This window comes from Trematomus bernacchii, unplaced genomic scaffold (genome assembly GCF_902827165.1).
Source record: "Trematomus bernacchii unplaced genomic scaffold, fTreBer1.1, whole genome shotgun sequence".
NCBI classification, from domain to species: Eukaryota; Metazoa; Chordata; class Actinopteri; order Perciformes; family Nototheniidae; genus Trematomus; species Trematomus bernacchii.
In genome coordinates, this window is record NW_022987675.1 from 26,443 (window position 1) to 45,954 (window position 19,512).

At 40.2% G+C, this 19,512-nt stretch overlaps 1 protein-coding gene and 2 long non-coding RNA genes across 4 annotated transcripts; 2 read left to right on the forward strand and 1 right to left on the reverse strand.

Moving 5' to 3' along the window:
• Nucleotides 1-733: 733 nt before the first annotated feature.
• On the forward strand, nt 734-2,637 carry LOC117487614. The gene is made up of 3 exons (XR_004556417.1): nt 734-1,024; nt 1,198-1,363; nt 2,553-2,637. It is a non-coding gene; the product is annotated as an uncharacterized LOC117487614 (long non-coding RNA).
• A 289-nt stretch (nt 2,638-2,926) lies between these two features.
• On the forward strand, nt 2,927-4,536 carry LOC117487613. Its single transcript, XR_004556416.1, has 4 exons — nt 2,927-3,023; nt 3,130-3,197; nt 3,705-3,748; nt 4,426-4,536. It is a non-coding gene; the product is annotated as an uncharacterized LOC117487613 (long non-coding RNA).
• Nucleotides 4,537-7,667: 3,131 nt separating this feature from the next.
• On the reverse strand, nt 7,668-14,418 carry LOC117487612. 2 transcript variants are annotated; one of them, XM_034136229.1, is made up of 15 exons: nt 14,230-14,418; nt 12,876-13,354; nt 12,669-12,755; nt 12,079-12,469; nt 11,754-11,855; nt 11,348-11,578; nt 11,049-11,227; nt 10,831-10,924; nt 10,390-10,728; nt 10,170-10,287; nt 9,866-9,957; nt 9,660-9,774; nt 9,178-9,447; nt 8,874-9,032; nt 7,668-8,779 (listed from the first exon to the last, which is right to left on the reverse strand). In XM_034136229.1, the coding sequence occupies exons 6-15, from the start codon at nt 11,378-11,380 to the stop codon at nt 8,574-8,576; spliced, it is 1,605 nt and encodes a 534-aa protein (XP_033992120.1). In that variant the 5' UTR covers nt 11,381-11,578; nt 11,754-11,855; nt 12,079-12,469; nt 12,669-12,755; nt 12,876-13,354; nt 14,230-14,418; the 3' UTR covers nt 7,668-8,573. The 2 variants fall into 2 exon arrangements, with proteins under 2 accessions (XP_033992120.1, XP_033992121.1); XM_034136230.1 differs by lacking the exon at nt 14,230-14,418 and having other exon boundaries at nt 12,876-13,638.
• Nucleotides 14,419-19,512: the final 5,094 nt, after the last annotated feature.

The following is a 19,512-nucleotide window of genomic DNA, read 5'->3' on the forward strand; positions in this document are numbered from 1 at the left end:
CTCGACTGCTCACTTAATTTTCGACAATATTCAAATATAACTCAAATAAAATATTTGGGTTATGTATTCAAGTCCCACCCAGGCAGCAGGATTCGTAAGACAGTACGAGAAACTTAAAGAAAATGTAGTCTGTAACAGTTATTTTCTTTTTTGTAATAACGGATCATTTAGAAGCTAGCATTAGCCACCGTGTGGCTAGCTAGCTGTGTTAGTACAATGTCGTAGTCATCAAAGGAGCTAGCACTGTTAGTTGTATCGCTCATCAAAACAAAGAGGACTCTCTGGAGCGAAAGTATTTGTAATTATTATTATTTATTTATTATTTATTACTTAGCGGGAGTGTTTTACATGTTCGGTGTAATGACGTAAAATGTTTAGGACGCGTCACTGCGGTTGCTGGTCATTTGTTTTTTTTACCATAAGCTGTCATCAAGAAGGAATGCCATAATTTAATGTCATGATGTTTATATGTGAACAAATTACACAGTACATTAGAAGTCAGTACACATTAGCCTAATTATTAACAGAATGTTAATTGGCGTTTAAATGTTACATTCTATTATACAAAAACCCCACTTGTCATTTGTGTTTGAATATATTGAATATTCACATATGAATATATTAATTTGATTCAAACCATTGGAAGTTTGCGCACTATCTCAAGTATTCACAGCATATTAGACTGTATCTTCTGTCTCTCCAATTGCATTTAATATAGAGCATAAACTTAATAACATATTTGTGTATTTGAGAACAAATTGATCAACTGACAGCAAACATTTTTGAGATAATCCCTCTATGTTTAACTTTCATTTGCAGAATGACAAAGCCCAAAAAACAACTGTGCCCCTCCTGCCAGGCCCCAAATTCCCTTGGGCGTAAAACATGTGTGGTGTGTGTCTGCCCCCTTCAAATAAATAAAACATTTTAAAAAAAAGAAGCGGAATTAAAGGACTCTAGCTGGGGGGCTTCTGTGAAGAGCAACAGGAACGCCAGCAGGACCGTTAAGTCGGCCGAGCTATCTGTGAGTTTAAATGACTTATTATTTAAGATGTTTGGCCTCTCAGACGATTACATATCTTATTTGTCAAACAGCCTTGCCCTCAGTGAATGTGAAACCATTTTTCTGGCTTTAAAAAGATTTGTATCATTGATCAATGTGCCTGTATGCAATCTTTTTCGCTCCAATTCTTGCAGGTTCTTAAACTACACACACTTGGCTCCAGCCCGGTCCTTTTCCTTTCAAATAAGGGCCGCAGTGGGGAGATCCGTGGGGATCTGGTCCACCATTTTGGAAATGCTGATGGGGTCGTTAGGGAGATCCTACTCAAAATGAGGAAACTCTATGAGTACCTCCTGAAAAGTAAGATCATACTTGTACTTTATTATCTCATTGTGTAGTCGTCCATGGGCTTTGTGTCAATGCATTCATCAAATTCACACTTCTGTTACATCTATCCCGTTATATCATTAAAATGTCATCCCCCCCCTGAGCCTTTTTTATATAATACAACCTATGCTGTATTATAGAACAAAGGCTGTCAACATGGGCTTGTCAGGGCCAGCATGTTATCACTGTGAACACTAAGATACTAATATGAGGGTACCACACTAATGGTATTGCAGTTACCTACTTTTTAGTTTTTATTTATAATTAATTATTTGTATGCATATTTCTTTATTTTGTATTGTGTTTTAAGCCTGTACAGCACTTTGGACAACATTGAAATGTGCTATACACAAATATTTAAAGGGTTGAATTGAATGCAAATGTCGACATTACTCACCTGTAGTTAGCAAGCATGCACGTTATGCATGTGTCTGTAATACAAACACATCTCTGCAGGCATCATAAAGATATGAGGCTGCTCTGTTTTCCCAGTTTGTAACTCTTGCCTCCTCTCTTCATGTCTTAATCCCTCTCACATGAGATGGGAGAAGAGGAGGAGACACCTCGAGAGACGAGTTGAGGCAAAAGACATTCAATGAAATTAGACATCATGACACTCCTACCTCGCACCCTAATGTCCAGGACACACATGGTGCCGTACGCTGCACGTGTGCTTATCATTACGGCTTATGCTTTTTATCTGGGCATCCGAAAAGTCATGCCTATTTTCTTCTGTGAGACGCACGTGGTTCTTTGCAAAAACATACCCGGCAACAACCTGTCAAAAGTCTTATCACCATGTTTCATTACAGATTTAATGTATTTATCTGCAAGTTTTAAATTATTTCTAGTTTAATGAGAGAAGCTGCTCCAGACTGCAACTACATTTTCATTATGATCATGGTCTTAACTAAATACGATAAGTTGTTGTGTTAAACACTGATATGAGAAACATAGCAATATGTCTACAGTCAGCTGTGGTAGCTTAAAAACATTATTTTCACACTACCTGCATTTCATTCACTTAAGAACTACCTGGTTGATTTCTAATAAGAGGGAAATTCAATGCATTTAATTAATTTCTTGCAAGTAAGGCCAAAAATAAGTCTTCCTTAAAATGTGTTCTGTTAATTTTCCCTTGTATTATTTTCAACATTTGCAGTGTGTGCTGCACAACAAGCTGCATCGACATCTGCTGGTCCACCAGCCCCCCCTGGACCAGAGCAAGAGCCAGAGCGAGAGACGGAGCGAGGGATAGAGACGGAGCCAGAGCCAGAGCCAGAGCCAGAGCCAGAGCCAGAGCCAGAGCCAGAGCCAGAGCTTCCGGAGACATTTACTCTCCATCTTTTTTCTCTTCCTCCACGTCCTCCATGCTCCCAGCCTTCTCTCTCCCCCTTGTCTTCTCCTCCACCGCCTCCATGCTCCCAGCCTTCTCTCTCCCCCTTGTCTTCTCCTCCACCGCCTCCATGCTCCCAGCCTTCTCTCCCCCCCTTGTCTTCTCATCCACCTCCTCCATGCTCCCAGCCTTCTCTCCCCCCCTTGTCTTCTCCTCCACCTCCTCCATGCTCCCAGCCTTCTCTCTCCTCCTTGTCTTCTCCTCCACCGCCTCCACCGTCAAAGAAAAGTCGAAAAGGTTTGATTTGCACTATACTATACTATATACTATACAATACATTTCTTTAAATGATTGTTTGGAAGACTTATTACCTAATTATTAAAATGGTGTTATTTATTTTTAGAATGCAGGAAACACAGGACCCAGAAGGTGTTCCTCTATGAGAGCATTGGGGAAAGAAGAGTTTTTAATGTAAGTGTGTTATAATTTCTTCCTTTTTGTTTTTCTTGTTAAATAACATAAAAACGTACAGAACATTATTGGTACCGTCTACAGACCATCAGTGAGATATCTGCACAGAGCCCAAACGATACTAACATATAACGCCTCTGAATCCAGAGATACACAAGTATCCACTATCGTACAAGTATGGAGCAGTGAGGTTCCTCAATCCATCCTCGACACTGCACCTTTTGTTGTCATTGTAAGCATTACAGGACTACGTTTTGCATCACCTTATAACCTTGTGTTGTAGGAAACTCCCAGTCTTAAAGAAGCTGCTCCATACTGGTACGATAGTGGATTCTTCTGTATCTCTGGTTTCAGATGCTGTTGTCTGTTAGTATTGTTTATGTGTAGAAATCTAACCTTATTGATGGTCTATAAATGGTACAAATAATGTTCTGTAAAGTTGTATCACCTAACTTTGTAAAGTATCTCTCATTAATATTTCTGTCCATTTCATATCATGCCTTTCAGCAAAGACAAGAAGTGAAAATTCGCTGGACACCATGCTCCAAGTGGTAAGTTTTTCCTTAATGACCATACATGTATGTGTTGTACTGGAAGCAAAGGGTTTATACACTGATACAGTAGGCTCATCTCAATTGAATACTTTTGTATTGTATGTTGTTATGTAATTTGTCCTACAGAAGAGAGACACAAATCACTAACATATGTATTAGTTATGCTACCCGTATTTGTATATATCCTAAATGTTTGACGTGCTGTGGGTCTACCACACATGCATCACAAACCACAAGTAAGAACAGTACGTTATTATTTTATAATCAAAAAATTATTATAGAATTTGTAAGTATATTTCACACACTTTAATTTAACGGTAAGATCAGCTGCAGTGAGCAGAGGCTGTGCAGCTGGGGGCGGAGGTCTGATGCGCGAGTAGTGTGCTCTCGTGTATCCTACCTTTCGTCTCCTCTGGAAGCCTCCTCCCTCACCCCTCCTCGACTCCTCCGTTTGCGTTGAAGCGATTGTGACGTCCTTCAACATGGCGTGTCTTGATTGATTTCCGGGTCAAGTCCCGGAGGAGGGGGAGAGAGGAGTCGAAGAGGGACATTGAGCTGAAGCTAATGTTTCAAATCCTATTTTAAATTGACTTACTTGCCTGATTAAGCATCAGAAATATATATAGCATGACATATTAATAATTATTCAACTGTCCTTTATGTGTGTTTTGCAGTGGCAAGGACTGGGAGGACACATGGGAGCCTGCCCAAAACTATAGCAGCTCAACATAATAACACACACACACAGACACAGACACACAGACACAAACACACACACACACACACACACACACACATACACACAACACACACACACACACAGACACATACACACACACACACACGCACACACACACACACACACACACACACACACACACACACACACACACACACACACACACACACACACACACACACACACAGACACACACACATACACACACACACACACGCACACACACACACACACAATACATTTTTTCAATAAATTGTTTCAATAAATTGTTGTTTCTGTTGTGTATTTTTTGTACAATTATTTCTCAATAGGGTAAAGCCATTTCAAATGTTTTAGTTTTTGGTATGTTAATGCAAATGTGACAATCATTATTTTCGGGCTGCCTCAGTCTTAAAACACAAGATAGATATCAATTTTTGTTATGGTCTTCTGTATATGTCATGAATAATACTGGTACAATTTGAATTTGCCCCAAAACGTGGAAACGCAGACCAGATCTTCTAAATGCCAGGGACCGGAACATCAGGAGCATCTCTAAAAGACGATATGTGACAGTCCTGCAGCAACGGACCATATGAGAAACATTATGTTAAAACCTAGAAACTTATTCTAAACCTACTATCAAAGTATTCACCTGAAATGTAGCACAATTTGGCTCCTGTTAAAAGCACTATTTGAAAATGTAGATTTGTCAGGTCAACATGTGACTTATCTGGTTTGCTATAACAGTTTTACTCCCCAGTTGAACTGTATTTGACAATCATTAAATTCACAAACATAATTTGGGAAATAAATCAAAGACAATAGTGTAAATAAGAAAGGTTTAGTTTTTGAAACTTGTAATGGAGACGTTGATACATTAACTGTCAGCAGTATTTATTGTTACTTTGTAATTCTACTCCACCACAATTCAGAGGGTAACCTTAACCTATTTGGCACATCCCTTTCAAGATGTTCTAAGGTTTATTGACATATCATATACACAACTACGGTGTAGTTATGCAATGAATGACAAACCTCGCAGGTTCGTCAACAGTGCATTACAAGAGATCTATCAATATGTTTATACCTCCACCATTAAACAGTCATATTCTGCACATTTCTTATACTATCTACATACATCTTATAAGAGTATAATTAATATGTAATGTCAGTTAAAATAAGTGCTTAAACGTAGTTAACATTGCAGGAAAGTTGATTGTCAAGTCCCAAAACAAATTATGCAGTTGCCAACTCTCACGCATCTGGCGTGTGACACACGCTTTCACTCTCAATCTCACGCTCTCACGCTGCCCAAACTATTCTCACGCCAAAAACAAGATGAACCGGCGATCCTTTTTGGTTGGTTATTTACAATGTTGAGTTGACAGCTGCTCAAGCTGTCAATCCGCTCCCTCCCCGCCCCCACCACTCTTAACAACGTTAACAGACAGCAGAGCAGTGGGAGCCGGTTGGTCAATCCCCGACCCGTATTGCGCATGCGCAGATCTAAGATCCAGTAGAAATGATAAAAAGTAAAAGTCTGCTGCTTATTGTTCTACTAGGCCGACATAGAGTCAAAGAGTATATGAGAGTGAGAGTGTGTTAATTAATATATTTGGCAGTTTGGAGTAAGTCTGTAGATTTGTGTGTGTGTGTGTGTTTCATGTATAGGCCTCTCACGATAATTTATTTTGTTGGATACATTTTCCCGGAAATGATTGCGATAAACGATAATATTGTCGGCACCGTTGTATGACCATTTTAGACCACTGACATAATGATAATATATAATAATAATTCAAGTACATCCTTTCAAACTGCTAGTCACATCCTCATGTAAATGGCAATTTATCGAGTTCATTTTTATTTATCGTACGATAAGTCAATTATTTGCTTATTTTGCTTACAGGCACAATAAAATAGTGGAAACAAACATGTGTTTGACTTTCATTAGTGAATGAAACTTTGTGCCCTTTATAGTCTGTGTCCAATATTGTGTATTTGCATATATTGTATATATATCCAATATATATGCTAAGGTCCCGCTACTGACATGATAGCAGTCATTTAGTGCGCATATGTGTAATTAAACCCATGATATCAAAATCTCACTCCAGCCAGGTACCCAAAGTTGGCAACCCTGAATATTAGACTTTAAGTACTTTGTCAGGCTTAATATTTATCTGTAGATTTACCAAAGCTTTTTGCTTACATGTATTTAAAAGACCTTAACTTAAAGTATTATTTAATGTTTTAATAAAGCCTGATTAGTTTGCCTGATTTGCACATCCTCCTATTAATATCTGTGTACATCCGGCACTAAACTTTTATTGTAGAGATCACTTACAGTAGCCTATCTTGTTGATATTTTCTATTCTATATTTCTATTCTATATTTCTATCATTGACCTTCTACTTTCCCCCTATTTGTATGTACTCTTAATATTTAAATGTTTTCATCAAATGTAACCCATTCAACAAAACATGCAGCAGAGATTAGCAACACAACCTTACCGGCATTGCAATGACTGTAAACGTGTAATAACGTGCTTTAACCACTAGGTGAATAATACAGACGTATAAAGTACACATGGTATACAATGCTATCAAAAACACATTATGTTAATTTACATATCTAACTACCATTATCAAGCTAAATATGGACTATATGAGGCTAAGGCATTGTACCAGGTGTAGGCTAATTATGTAGGCTAAGTCAAAAACAGGCAACTGATGAGGTGTTTGAAAGGTAATTTATGAGGATCAAACAAATGAGGTACACAGAATACAATGCCATTTTATCTGTTTCATTATTAGTGTAGGACAGATATGTATATATAACACCTGAAGATGTTTTATTCATGTTAGTCATTACTTTTAATACTAGTTGAACATTACATTTTTACATTTGTATGTTTAAAAAAAAATGTTTCTAGTTATTGTGCTTTTTATCATGTTTTTAATTATTGTTTTATTATTGTACTCCCATTGTGTTATTTAATATTGTAGTTATTGCTTGTACAGCACTTTGGTCAACTGAAGGTTGTTTTAAATGTGATATATACAGGATATAGCTATATTATTGCACATATTTTAAAACATCAGACAAAAAGGTGTATCTGCCCCCTCATGGTGCTAATCAGTATGTGTGTTTGCTAAACAGAGATACAAACAGAACATGAGTGAACAGTCAAAACAATTTTTATCAACTTTATTGTTATGGGACCTTGTTTACATAGTGTTTCAGAGTAGACATGTAATAACATCTGAATAAAATGAAATGATAGAAAATGCCTTCAACAGCATATCAACAACCGGAAGAATAACTTACTGGACATACATATTAAGACATTAAGAAATGTGTCATTTTTTTTTTTTTGGAGGACCGCAGCTGACGAGAGGGGGTGTAGGGCTAAAAGAGGTCAGAGACGTATGCAGGGGCTAGGGAGTGGAGAGATGTGTAGGTTAGCAGGAGGAGTTTGTACTGGATGCGTGACTTGACCGGGAGCCAGTGAAGGTGGAGGAGGATGGGGGTGATGTGTTGCCAGGGCTTGGTGCGGGTGAGGAGCCTGGCTGCAGAGTTCTGGACGTACTGGAGCCTGTCCAGGGCTTTGCAGGTGACCCCGAACAGAACTCCATTGCAGTAGTCCAGGCGTGAGGAGATGAAGGTATGTATTAATGTTTCTGCAACGGGGTCGGGGAGAGAGGGCCGGAGTCTGGAGATGTTTCGAAGGTGAAAAAAAGCAGTTTTGACAGTAGACCTGATGTGGGAGTTGAAGGTGAGGCTAGAGTCCAGAGTGACGCCCAGGCTGGATGGAGCAGCCATCGACGGTGAGGAGCAGATCTCCAACCTCCCGGAGCAGTGTTTTTGGGGCCACAACCATGAGCTCTGTTTTGTTTTTGTTGAATTTCAGTAGGTTTGTTGACATCCAGGTTTGGATGTTGCGGAGGCAGTTGACTAGTGACAGCTGGGATGATGGATTGGTACTGATGTAGAGTTGGGTGTCGTCGGCATAGGAGTGGAAGTTGAGACCATGTTGGCGGAGTATTTCACAGAGGGGGAGCATGTAGATGTTAAATAGAAGGTAGTCTGGAGGGGGCTTCACCGTGTGTCATCAGAGCTGTCAGAGTCGCAGTCAGAAGACTCATCTGAAAGACTTTGCAAGAAGCTGATGGTCTCTGCTCCAGTCAAAAGCTGCAGATAGCATCGTCTAGCATGAGTCTTCATTTCTCCGATGTCGTGCTGCTTTTTCCTAAACATGCTCTGGAGACCTTTCATCCCGTCTTCGCTCAGGCCCAATGGTGAATCTTAAATGTATAAGATAAAGACAATATGAGTTACTTCATCACCTATCACTGATGTGTAAAGTCATGCAAAGTAAAAATGTAATATATACTGTACTTTGCAGGCAGGACATCTTTTTCAGGGAATCACTGCGGGTTGAAAGGACCTTCCAGTGTTGGTTCATTTCTGTGACGAGAATCTTCTTCTCCTCCTGTAGTCTCTTCACTGCCATGACAAGGTCGAATGCTCTTCTCTTTGTCCTGAGGTCGAAAGAGTCTGGAAAGCATTTATGAGAAAACATGAATGAATGTGTATGAAAGATCAACATTCAAAGAATCTATGAAGTCTTAAATAGATTTATATATCAGACATGAAGGTTTTCCACATTTGCTGTGAGCATTCAGCAGACTGGTGTACTTACCACTGTTTGGTAGCTGCCATGGCCAAGCTTTCTCCACAGACAGAATGGCTTCGAGGCACAGCGCTTCTGTGCTTGGAACCATTGAGTTGTATTTCTCAACTGTGGCTGTCAGGACCCCTTTCTCATCCCTGATCTTGCGGCGGATCCGGGAACGACCTTTGTTGCTGTCTGTGTCTTTGTAGAGACGCTGCGAACGTCTCTTGACACTTACTGTCAGCATTTCGATCTTGCTGGCCAAGGCAGCAGCATCCCTTGGGTTGTTTGTTGTTGCTTTTTAGAGGAAATAGGTGTATTAAGCACAGTAATTCACAATAACAGTGACATTTGATCAAATGTTTTAATATTATTTTATTACATATGCTTCATGAAAAATAAGTAATGCAAATGTCAATAGAGGGTTATCACTAATTCTGAAGATTTAAAATAAATTGATAAATCATGACTACAAAAAAGTTGAAAAACGTCATTAAGATTGTCCTCACTTTCTGCCCACTCATTCACATCTCTGATCCAGTCTTCCAGCTGCTTTTCAGTCACTGCCAACTCAGCCTTCATGGACTCCAGGTTCTGCAATTGCTTTTCCAGAGCTTTTGTGGTCTACAAACGTCAAACAATTAAAGACAAATAAATACAGAAATCTACATTTAGGCTGCAGCCACAAATAATTCTTCTAAAACTATGTTATTACCTTCAGATATCTGCGGGACAGTGAGGTGGCCAAGTTGCTGACTTTTTGCTGATTCCAGCGCATGGCCATCAGCGTCAGCATGTCTGTACGTCCTGCAAAAGAGAATATCACATTATTACTATTCCTCTTACTTCTTATACTGTAACTGGGGTTTATACTATATTGCCATCCTAAATGGTGTTCTATGGTCATAACCGTCAATGAGCTTTTATGAGTTTCTGTTGTTGGTGTAATTTGTTAGTGTAATCTGTGCCTTTCTGAACATTTTTTGAAAACTGACAGTAAAGGTTCTATCGTAACTCACCTGCTTTTGACATGTGTTTTGTGGTCACTGCTATCCGAGAGAGGAAGGCATTGACCTGTTCCACCTCCTCCCCTAGGGTTAGTCCAGCCCCCTCTTGATATGCCCCACTCCATTTCACCTGTTTAAAATATATTCAAAAGTACGACTCGTTACAACTTGTCACTATTCACAAGGAGGTTTTTACATAAAGTGATTGTGTCACATGGTAACAATTCCTTACTTCACATTTGAAGTCATGCACTTTGGCATGAAACACTGAGAGAAAGGGCTTCATGTCGAGAAGATGCTGGAGCTCTGGACAGCTTTTTGTGATTCTCTGGAGGTAGGGCCAATATTTGCAGGTCACATCCATGCAAAAGAACATACTACTGGCCAGCTTTTTCTGTAGGTACAGGGGATAAGCAAAGATTTCTCCCTTGTACATATTGAGAGCACAGAGGAGCACTCCATGTCGACAGACGGCAAGCTCTAGTCCCTCCTCATCCAGCTTGCCGGCTGATTTTTGGGAGGTCTCTCTGGCTGCCGACCACTGTCCTCCACAAACACCTCTTCCGGAGACCTAATATATAAAAATGTATTGATGAAAATGGTGCAAAGACTAACCTAACCAAACCCTTCATTAGGATATTATATTATACATAATTAGAGTCTGCAATATTACATGTTTGGTTGTGGTGTGTATATAGTCCACAAATCTTGAGACGTCTTCATCCCTGGCTATAAAGACACCGTCAAAGATGGCCTGTTCCTCAGATCTAAATAAATCAAAGGAGCAATGTATGACATCTCAGATTATTGATTGATTGATTGGTTCACATCAAGATAGTTTTGTTTCGTTATTTGTTCAAATACTGTGACATTATATATTTTCTATAGTACCTAGCTGCATTCTTGAAACGGTAATGCTTGCGGTTTCCATCCACGGAAACTGCAAGCATATCAGGGCTACACGCAGGACAGGTGAAGGGCTCCTCCTTGCACATGATGTCGACCTCATAACGCACAGCCTCCCACTCAAAGAAACTTTTGATGAAGCTGTCAGTTGAGATCTTCCCAGTCTATAACAAAATAAGGACATCAACAGATAATGTCAAAAATAAATTATAAATTATAAGGACACAGCTTACAATTTGTACAATACAAATAGATCAAAAAGGACAAGTAACTTCAATACTCACACGGCCGAAGCGCAACGTTCGCTGATCGAGCATCCTTAAATGCCTGAAAGGATAGTCCAGGTGCAGCCATTTTCATTTCTTCAAATGAGAAGAAAACATCTGTGGCATAAATGGTGGCGAAGTGAAGGGTAGCTGGCCAGTAGTCACTCCGAAGAAGGTCGTCAACCCCAGTCGTCCATGTCGCAGCGCATGCTTCACAAGCCAACTCTGGCATGCTTAGCTCATGTCGTCCTTGAAAAACAGACAAGGTGTTTTTAATACATTTGGTATTCTTTACTCAATACCCATGTTAAGGTTTAATAGACAAGCTATCCCACATGTCTTTGAGAAGGGTTGGATATTATCAAGAAGAAACTTCAATAATATCTATCTTAAGAAACAAGACAAACATTCTTCCCATTCTTACCATTCATTGTGATCACAGTCACAGTCTTTCCTGGCTTGAGGCTCAATGACTCTGATGCACAACCACAGATTTTGTCCGGGATCTCCACAGGTACAAACCGCACTGGAAAAAAATTCAAATGGGAATTAAAAATAATTTGTCTCTTTTGAAAAATACTACATTGTTATGTGACATATTTAGGATTTAACTTTACATCAGAACATTAAAAAGAGACTTAAGCACACTGCTGGGAATTAACACAGAGATGTTGAGGAAGCTCACATTTTCAAAATGAAATTCTCAACAAGTCCAGCAAGAAAATGTACATTCACAAACCAGAACTTACCACAGGAGCAAAGGGCCATATTTAGTACATGTGTTGTTGGGGCCAATGGCTGGAAGTAACCTGCAGTAGTAGCATCTCTGTTGTGGAGGGGGTGTCTGGAGTGCATGCTGACATCACAGTCAGCACAGAAGAAGGGATGTGGTCGGCAATCCCGGCACCGGACAACAGACGTTTTGCCCCAACACTGTTGGCAAATGTGTGTTCCCACATTTGCTTGGGCCACTACGGTGTTAACTAGATGTGGTCTCGCTGCCCTCCAGCTCTCTGAAAAAAAAACTTTTTCGAGTGCTCCAGTTGGTCGATGCCAGCAGAGAAGCACTTGGGGTTTGTGCTACCACCTCATCTCCTGTAGTATCGCTCAGAGACTGCTGGAGATCTCGTAGAAACCCCTCTGTTAAAACGGTACAATAAAGTCCAAAGCACAATGATTAGTTTTCTTTAAAACATACTGGATGGAGTGGTTTTGAAAGCTGTAACTACTGTGTTTTTAATTCTAGCAAATTATGAAGTTTAGAAATGAAGTACGTATCACATAAAGATACAAGTATGAATATGTGTTTCGGGCTAACCAGACCAAATGAAGTACATACCAACAGTCTCTGGAGCGATAACTGGAGCAAAGATCAGATCACAGTCAGGAGCAGCAACGGGGGGATCAGTGTTACGACTGCAGCCAGCTGTATCAGAAAAAACATTTATTTTATACCATTAAATTGTACTACTTTTCCCTTACCAAGAGTTATGTTTTCATTCATTTCATATACTCAAGTGCCTAGAAATATATATCTTATACTGACCCTGATTTGAGACATTCCGGGTTGAACGTGGTCTTGCAAAGATCAAGTTTCCCTCACTGTCTCTCTTCTTCCAGCACATCATTGACACTGCTGGCACTGTTGCTGCTGCTGCTACTGCTGCTGTTGTTGCCGCTTCCAAGTGGAAGCAGCAACAACAGCAGCAGTAGCAGTACAAAGCAAATCATCAGCACTCCGTAGGTCATCCCTTAACTCTTTCTGCTCAACCAGCTCATCTGCGCTTCTCAGGAGATCCTCAAGATCAGAATCACTCATTATAGTGAAGAGACACAGACAGAGACACAGAAGAAAGACTGACAACAGAGTTAGACAGAGAAATAAATAGAGAGATAGGAAGAGACTATCAAGTACAACACAGCAAGGACAGTTTAACAAGACAGACTTGGCTCTTAAAAGTGCCTTTGGGTTGTTTGGAGTTTGGAAAAACAAAGGGTTGTTTTTTGGAGAACAAATTGCAGGATCTGTTGAGAGAAAACAACATAATTTAGAAACTCAAAAATAAAATAACAATGCCAGTGTAATTGTTGTTGTTTACAATTTTCTACTTGGCTAATAACCAATTAATGCTTACTACTGTTGTCATTAAAGGTATTTTCACACCATCGCACAGCAAAATCACTGCCACCAGTCATTTAAATAAGTAATTTGTACAAAAATTATAAAAGTATTATTACTATTAATACTAAAAACACATGTATACAAAGTATTATTAATAGATTTACGATTCGAAAATTATAAAAGCAGAGTAGACATGTGGAGATCATCCGGCTGAACAAAACGTGATCCGTCTCTGAGCTAGCTAGCTAGCTCAGGCGAGTTCATTTGTTATATTTAGGTAATACCCTAGTAGAGTGGAGATTATCCGGCTGAACAAAACGTGATCCGTCTCTTAAATGTGTGTCAACCACAGACCTTATTTCGAGCTATTTTCCAAAATTCTATGGAGAAATTGCAGTGCGTGTTCTAGCTAGCTAGCTAGCAAGCTAGCTCAGGCGAGTTCATTTGTTATATTTAGGTAATACCCTAGTAGAGTGGAGATTATCCGGCTGAACAAAACGTGATCCGTCTCTTAAATGTGTGTCAACCACAGACCTTATTTCGAGCTATTTTCCAAAATTCTATGGAGAAATTGCAGTGCGTGTTCTAGCTAGCTAGCTAGCAAGCTAGCTCAGGCGAGTTCATTTGTTATATTTAGGTAATACCCTATATTATTTAGTTACTATACCCCTCAGAAAGGTGCCAGAAGCAACATTGGCGCCGATTAGATTATTATTATTATTATTATTATTCGTGGCTAAGTTTATTTCCTATAACTATGTGTTACCCATGCTCTTACCTTGATTCTGAAGAACTGCGACTCTCTCATCCAGGTTTGGTCACGTAAAGTGCAAAGGTATGCCGTCTTTACGACGGTACCTGAGGATTGTGGGTAATGTAATCGCAAAGCGGACAGAAGTCGTAACAACAATAGCTGGGGATTGTGGGTAGTGTAGTGTCTTCGGCCATCCAAAACTCAAAAGTCGTCACAACAATAGCTGGGGATTGTGGGTAGTGTAGTCTCTTTGGCGCTCCACATTTCAGAGAAAACAAGTTGTCTCAGAATTGTAGGGGAAAAACACAAAAGCATTGTACACAATTTAAACCTATCAATGTCGTTTAATTAACAAAGGTAATCTGGTGTTTTTGAGTGGATGAGTAATGGAGATATCACTGTCAAATCAATCGACAGTAAGGAGAATACTTACTTCCGGGTGTACAATTCTCCGTTATCCAATGGGAATGGACGCTCACATTGCCTTTAACAGCTGCCGACACAAACGAATGCCGTGCTTCCCTAAGCGTCAAATACCGACGCCGATGGGAATACATTGCAATCAGTTGAAAGCTCTTTGCATCCGTTTATGACGCTGATGGAAACTCGGCGCGTCACAACTGGACGCCACGGAATTCTGACCAAGCGTCGCTCCTGGACGCGTTGGGAGTGAGAGTGTGTTGCAATAACCACGTTTTCCCAGTACATCCATGGGACTGACGTTCTTGGGTGGGGTGATTCCGCTTTTGAACAGGAATTTTGTTAGCCAGTGTTCTTGTTTTCCATGTGCTCAATAAAGTTTCTTTAAAAAGAATTTCTAAAGAATTCAACCGATCAGAAGTGGACCCACTTGTCTTTTCATCCAATCAGATTCCGCAGCAATTGCGCCGCGTAAGATAGTATAAATAGCCCCGTCTAGAAAAAAGACACCTGTTACTTCTTACCCTGGACTCATACAGGCCCTGCTGTGAGAGATAACTTTGCCTTTTCCTCTTCTTTATCGAAACCCTCTGTCTTCACATCTTCAGAAAAATGGTGAGTACGATAGTACAGCTTTTCTCCACTTAGAGAGGATGTGTATTTAACCAAATGCAGCGCTCTGAACGTCTGTCATCATGCGAAAACGTAACCAGCTTAACGTTTTTTAACCGCTTACTCTTTAAAGACGACGCATCATTTTTATAGTGAAACAAAAATGTTGCGGTATAAGCTGGTAAATCAAGCTTCGTCATTAATAAGTCGTTTTAACTGTGGTGTTGGTAAATTAAGTGTAGCTCGACGGCACAGTCAAGATGTTGAAGTGAAGCATTTACAATCGGCCGAATTGTTGGAAATACATATACTTCCTGTCTCATTAGTGGCCAGGTTTAATGGTTTCATATTTAAAACATGATATTAACACAGATACATTTTTTTTCCCGAATTTCAGTGAACCAGGGCGTTTTTCCAACGTACTGTCTGAAATGATTACTCGCTGCCGACATTTAAATAAAATGAACGCTCTGTCTCCCCAAATCTCGCGAGAGTTCTTTTTCCTGCGACGGATTTGTGTCGACCTCGGTTTAGTGTCTTTACATTACATTGCATTTAGCTGACGCTTTTATCCAAAGCGACTTACAATAAGTGCTTTCGACCAAGAAGATACAAACTTGAAGAAAACAGAATCCTATAAGTACATCAGGTTTCATAGAGCCAACACATTTCAAGTGCTACTCAACTGGCTTTAGATAAGCCAGTCCTTTGTTAGTAAGTGCTTTGTTAGTAATGTTATTGCTCAAAGTGGAGTCGAAAGAGATGAGTTTTCAGTCTGCGCCGGAAGATGTGTAAGCTTTCTGCTGTCCTGATGTCAATGGGGAGCTCATTCCACCATTTTGGAGCCAGGATAGCAACCGACGTGTTTTCTCTAATAGCCGCATTCACACCAAGTACTTTCCTGTACTTAGTTCCGGCACTAAGAGCCCTGGCGCTTTTAACCCCAGGGCACTTAGTACAGATCGCGTTCACACCGGAGTACTTTTCCCTGAGGGAAGATTACAAGTACAGTAGGTGGCGGTAAGCACCTTAAAGTTGTTTGCAATCCGCTACAAAACAAGAGAAGAAGAAGAAGAAAAACTTCCCACGTATACTGTCTGTTGTTTACCTTCCGACCTCAGACATGATGGAGATGGAGTCGACTGAAGTTGTGCTGTTTGTGCTCATGTTATACAGCTTTGTAACTTCGTTAATGCGGCCAGAGCCTGAGCCTATTAGGCGTCCGACAAAAATCCGGAGCCGCCACACATCGAATGCTATAATCGCAAAGTTTCTTCAGCATCAAAGGCAGTTCAAAAGCTTTAGGAAAAGGATTGGCCGACGGAAAGCACACATGATTGCCATGTTTCACCGTAGGATGGCTGATACAGGATCTGTTTAATCGCCATGTCGGTTTTCTTTATTGCACTCTCAAGACATAACATTAAATAGAAATATTTTAAATGTAACTAAAGTGTCAGTTGTACATGTCAGTAAACATTGTCAATATAAAATAAAGTGTCAGTTGTACTATATAATAACAGTAATAACAATATAAAATAAACTCCCAGGTGTAGGGATAGTCTCAGCAGCAAACCCACCTTTATTATATATCTTCCTGAGACCCACTGCATCCGTCTGCCATAAACACTATGCAAACATACATGTTAGTTTTGGCCCATAGTGGACTCCATGTTGTGTGAAATGGGGGGGAATTAAAAGTTTAGGTCAAAAAATATTTAAAATTATATAAATTGTCATATTTGTGTATGTGCCCCTGCCATTCCCCCACAAGGTTGCAACATTGATGATAAATGACAAATAAAGCTTTGCCAGTTTATAACCGATGAAACATGGTGGTATCAGAATAATCACTTACATGTGATGTATAGGATGCTACACAGGTCACAAAAGATAAAGTGTCAGGAGAAATAAGCTTAATCGCCATGTCGGTTTTCTTTATTGCACTCTCAAGACATAACATTAAATAGAACAATTTTAAATATAAATAAAGTGTCAGTTGTACATGTCAGTAAACATTATATATAAAATAAAGTCATAACAGTAATAACAATATAAAATAAACTGTCCCAGGTGTAGGGATATTCTCAGCAGCACACACACCTTAGTGCAAAGTTGTGTGTCGTGTGTCAGTATTTACAAAAACTATACCAAATAAACTGTTATTAAATGCAGTTTGTCGCTCATCCTGCCGCTGCGCCGACGCTTCCTCATGGCGCAGCGCCCACACTTCATCCTGGTGCTGCTGGCGCTCCATCTGCTGCTTGAACACTTCTGCCTGGCGCTCCATCGAGGTGAGCATCTTGTCCTCCGTTTCCTGGGCCTTGGTGAACAGCACCATCTGATCTCCACGCAGCGACTCATTCACCACGGCACGCCGGTCCTCCAACGCCTGGGCGGTGTCAAAGAAATTCGCATCCCGTGTCCGCTTTCCTAAGAGGGGAAAATAAGCAATATACAAGATCTGTTTAGTCGCCATGTAGTTTTACAACATACTAGGAATGTGTTTTTTGTATTTTCACAAATAGAATTAAGGTTTCACAAATCTGAAACTGTGTTATAAAGAATCTTTTGACTCTCTGGGATAATCCAGTCCAGATTTGATGAGTCTAGGTATAGTGGTTTTAGATCAGGACCTGGTCTAATGTGGTCTAATGTGGTCTACATGTAAAAAAAGCACTGAAATCTCCCTTTTTTGTATTTTCACAAATAGAATTAAGGTTTCACAAATCTGAAACTGTGTTATAAAGAATGTTTGGCCTCTCTGGGATAATCCAGTCCAAATAAATCGGCTATGCAGCGATTTAAGAGGTTCAAACACGGAGGATTGTTCCTTTTTGAAGAGTGCTTCATGTATGCTTGAACTTTGTTTAATGTTGTTGAGGCAAGTTAAACATAAAATATGATGAATAGTATGAAATAAACATGATTGTGAACATCAGTTCGATGCGTAACGTTCTTTCAAGACAAAGTTACAGTGTGTGTACCTTTGCGTTTGGTTGCTGGTAAGGAGGACGACCAAGCGCTGTGATCTAGAATGCAAAGCTCACTTGTTTCCAATCCCGAGAGTTGTCCATCCTCGCCTGAAACAGACGATTAGTGCCATGAGTTATTGAAGCAAATTACAGAAACACTGCACAGTTATTCACAAGTCAAAACGTTTTCATAGCGGCCGAGAATATCTAGCTAGCTAGATGTAGCTAGCTCGGGGCCGGTGTTAGCCTATTCAGCCTAGCATGGCTAGCTTGATCTACTGAGCAAATAAAAGTACATCTGAGACCATTATTGTGCAGATTAAAACCCCAGTGCATGTAGTTGATTTTACATTCGTCGTGGTCGTCATCGTTGGCCACTGAATCCGCCGTTTGTAGTCCTGAGTTTCTTTATTTTTAGCCGGCTGTGCACGACTCCCAGGTCGAGTGAAAGCTACTGAACTGGCTTCAGTAGCATTCCCTGGGTCGCGTCCTCGGCGTAGATCTCCAGAAGCGCCGACACCTCCTCATCATTTCTTGATGCTTGCCATAACTGCTTTCAAAAACAAACCCAACGCTCCGTCGGTGCGTTGGGTTTTTGTAGCGAGGAAAAACAATGGCGTCTCCACACAAAATGTTCACAGTTGTACGGGCGTGGTTTACAATTCGCCCAGCCAATCAGCACTGGGGCACTTTTCACCCACAGGAAAGTACGCTCTCTCAGCGGGCTCTAAAAATGGGGGTAAAAGTACCAGAGACAATTTTTGGTGTGAACGCGACATAAGGGGTACTAACGGAACTAAACGCGAAAAGTACGGTGAAAAGTACTCCGGTGTGAACGCGGCTAAGGAGTATGCAATCATATTGTGGTCAATGGCAAAAATAAGTATTGCAAAAGCCAAGTGTCATAACTAATAATAAATATGTGAAGTATATGTTTTAAAATGTAGAGCTGTACAGTGTTTTAGACAAACACAAGCCATAACAATCTGGTATCACTCTTTCAAAGTGAGCATATTTCCCCGATTCTGGCCCACTTGCATCGGCTTCCTCCACCCTGCAGAATTCAGTTTAAGATCCTCCTGATCGCATTCAAAGCCCTCCATGGTATGGCACCCTCTTATCTCTGATCTGTTTTCATTGAATCTATATGTTTACATGCTGTGCACTAATACGCTTTTTTATCATTAGCTGTGAACCCTTGGCACTGCTGTCTTTGTATTATATAAATACATTTATTATTATTATTTCATGATTTTCTCTTTTTCTTTCAGTCCGACCAGTGCACCGGTCTTCAGGGTTT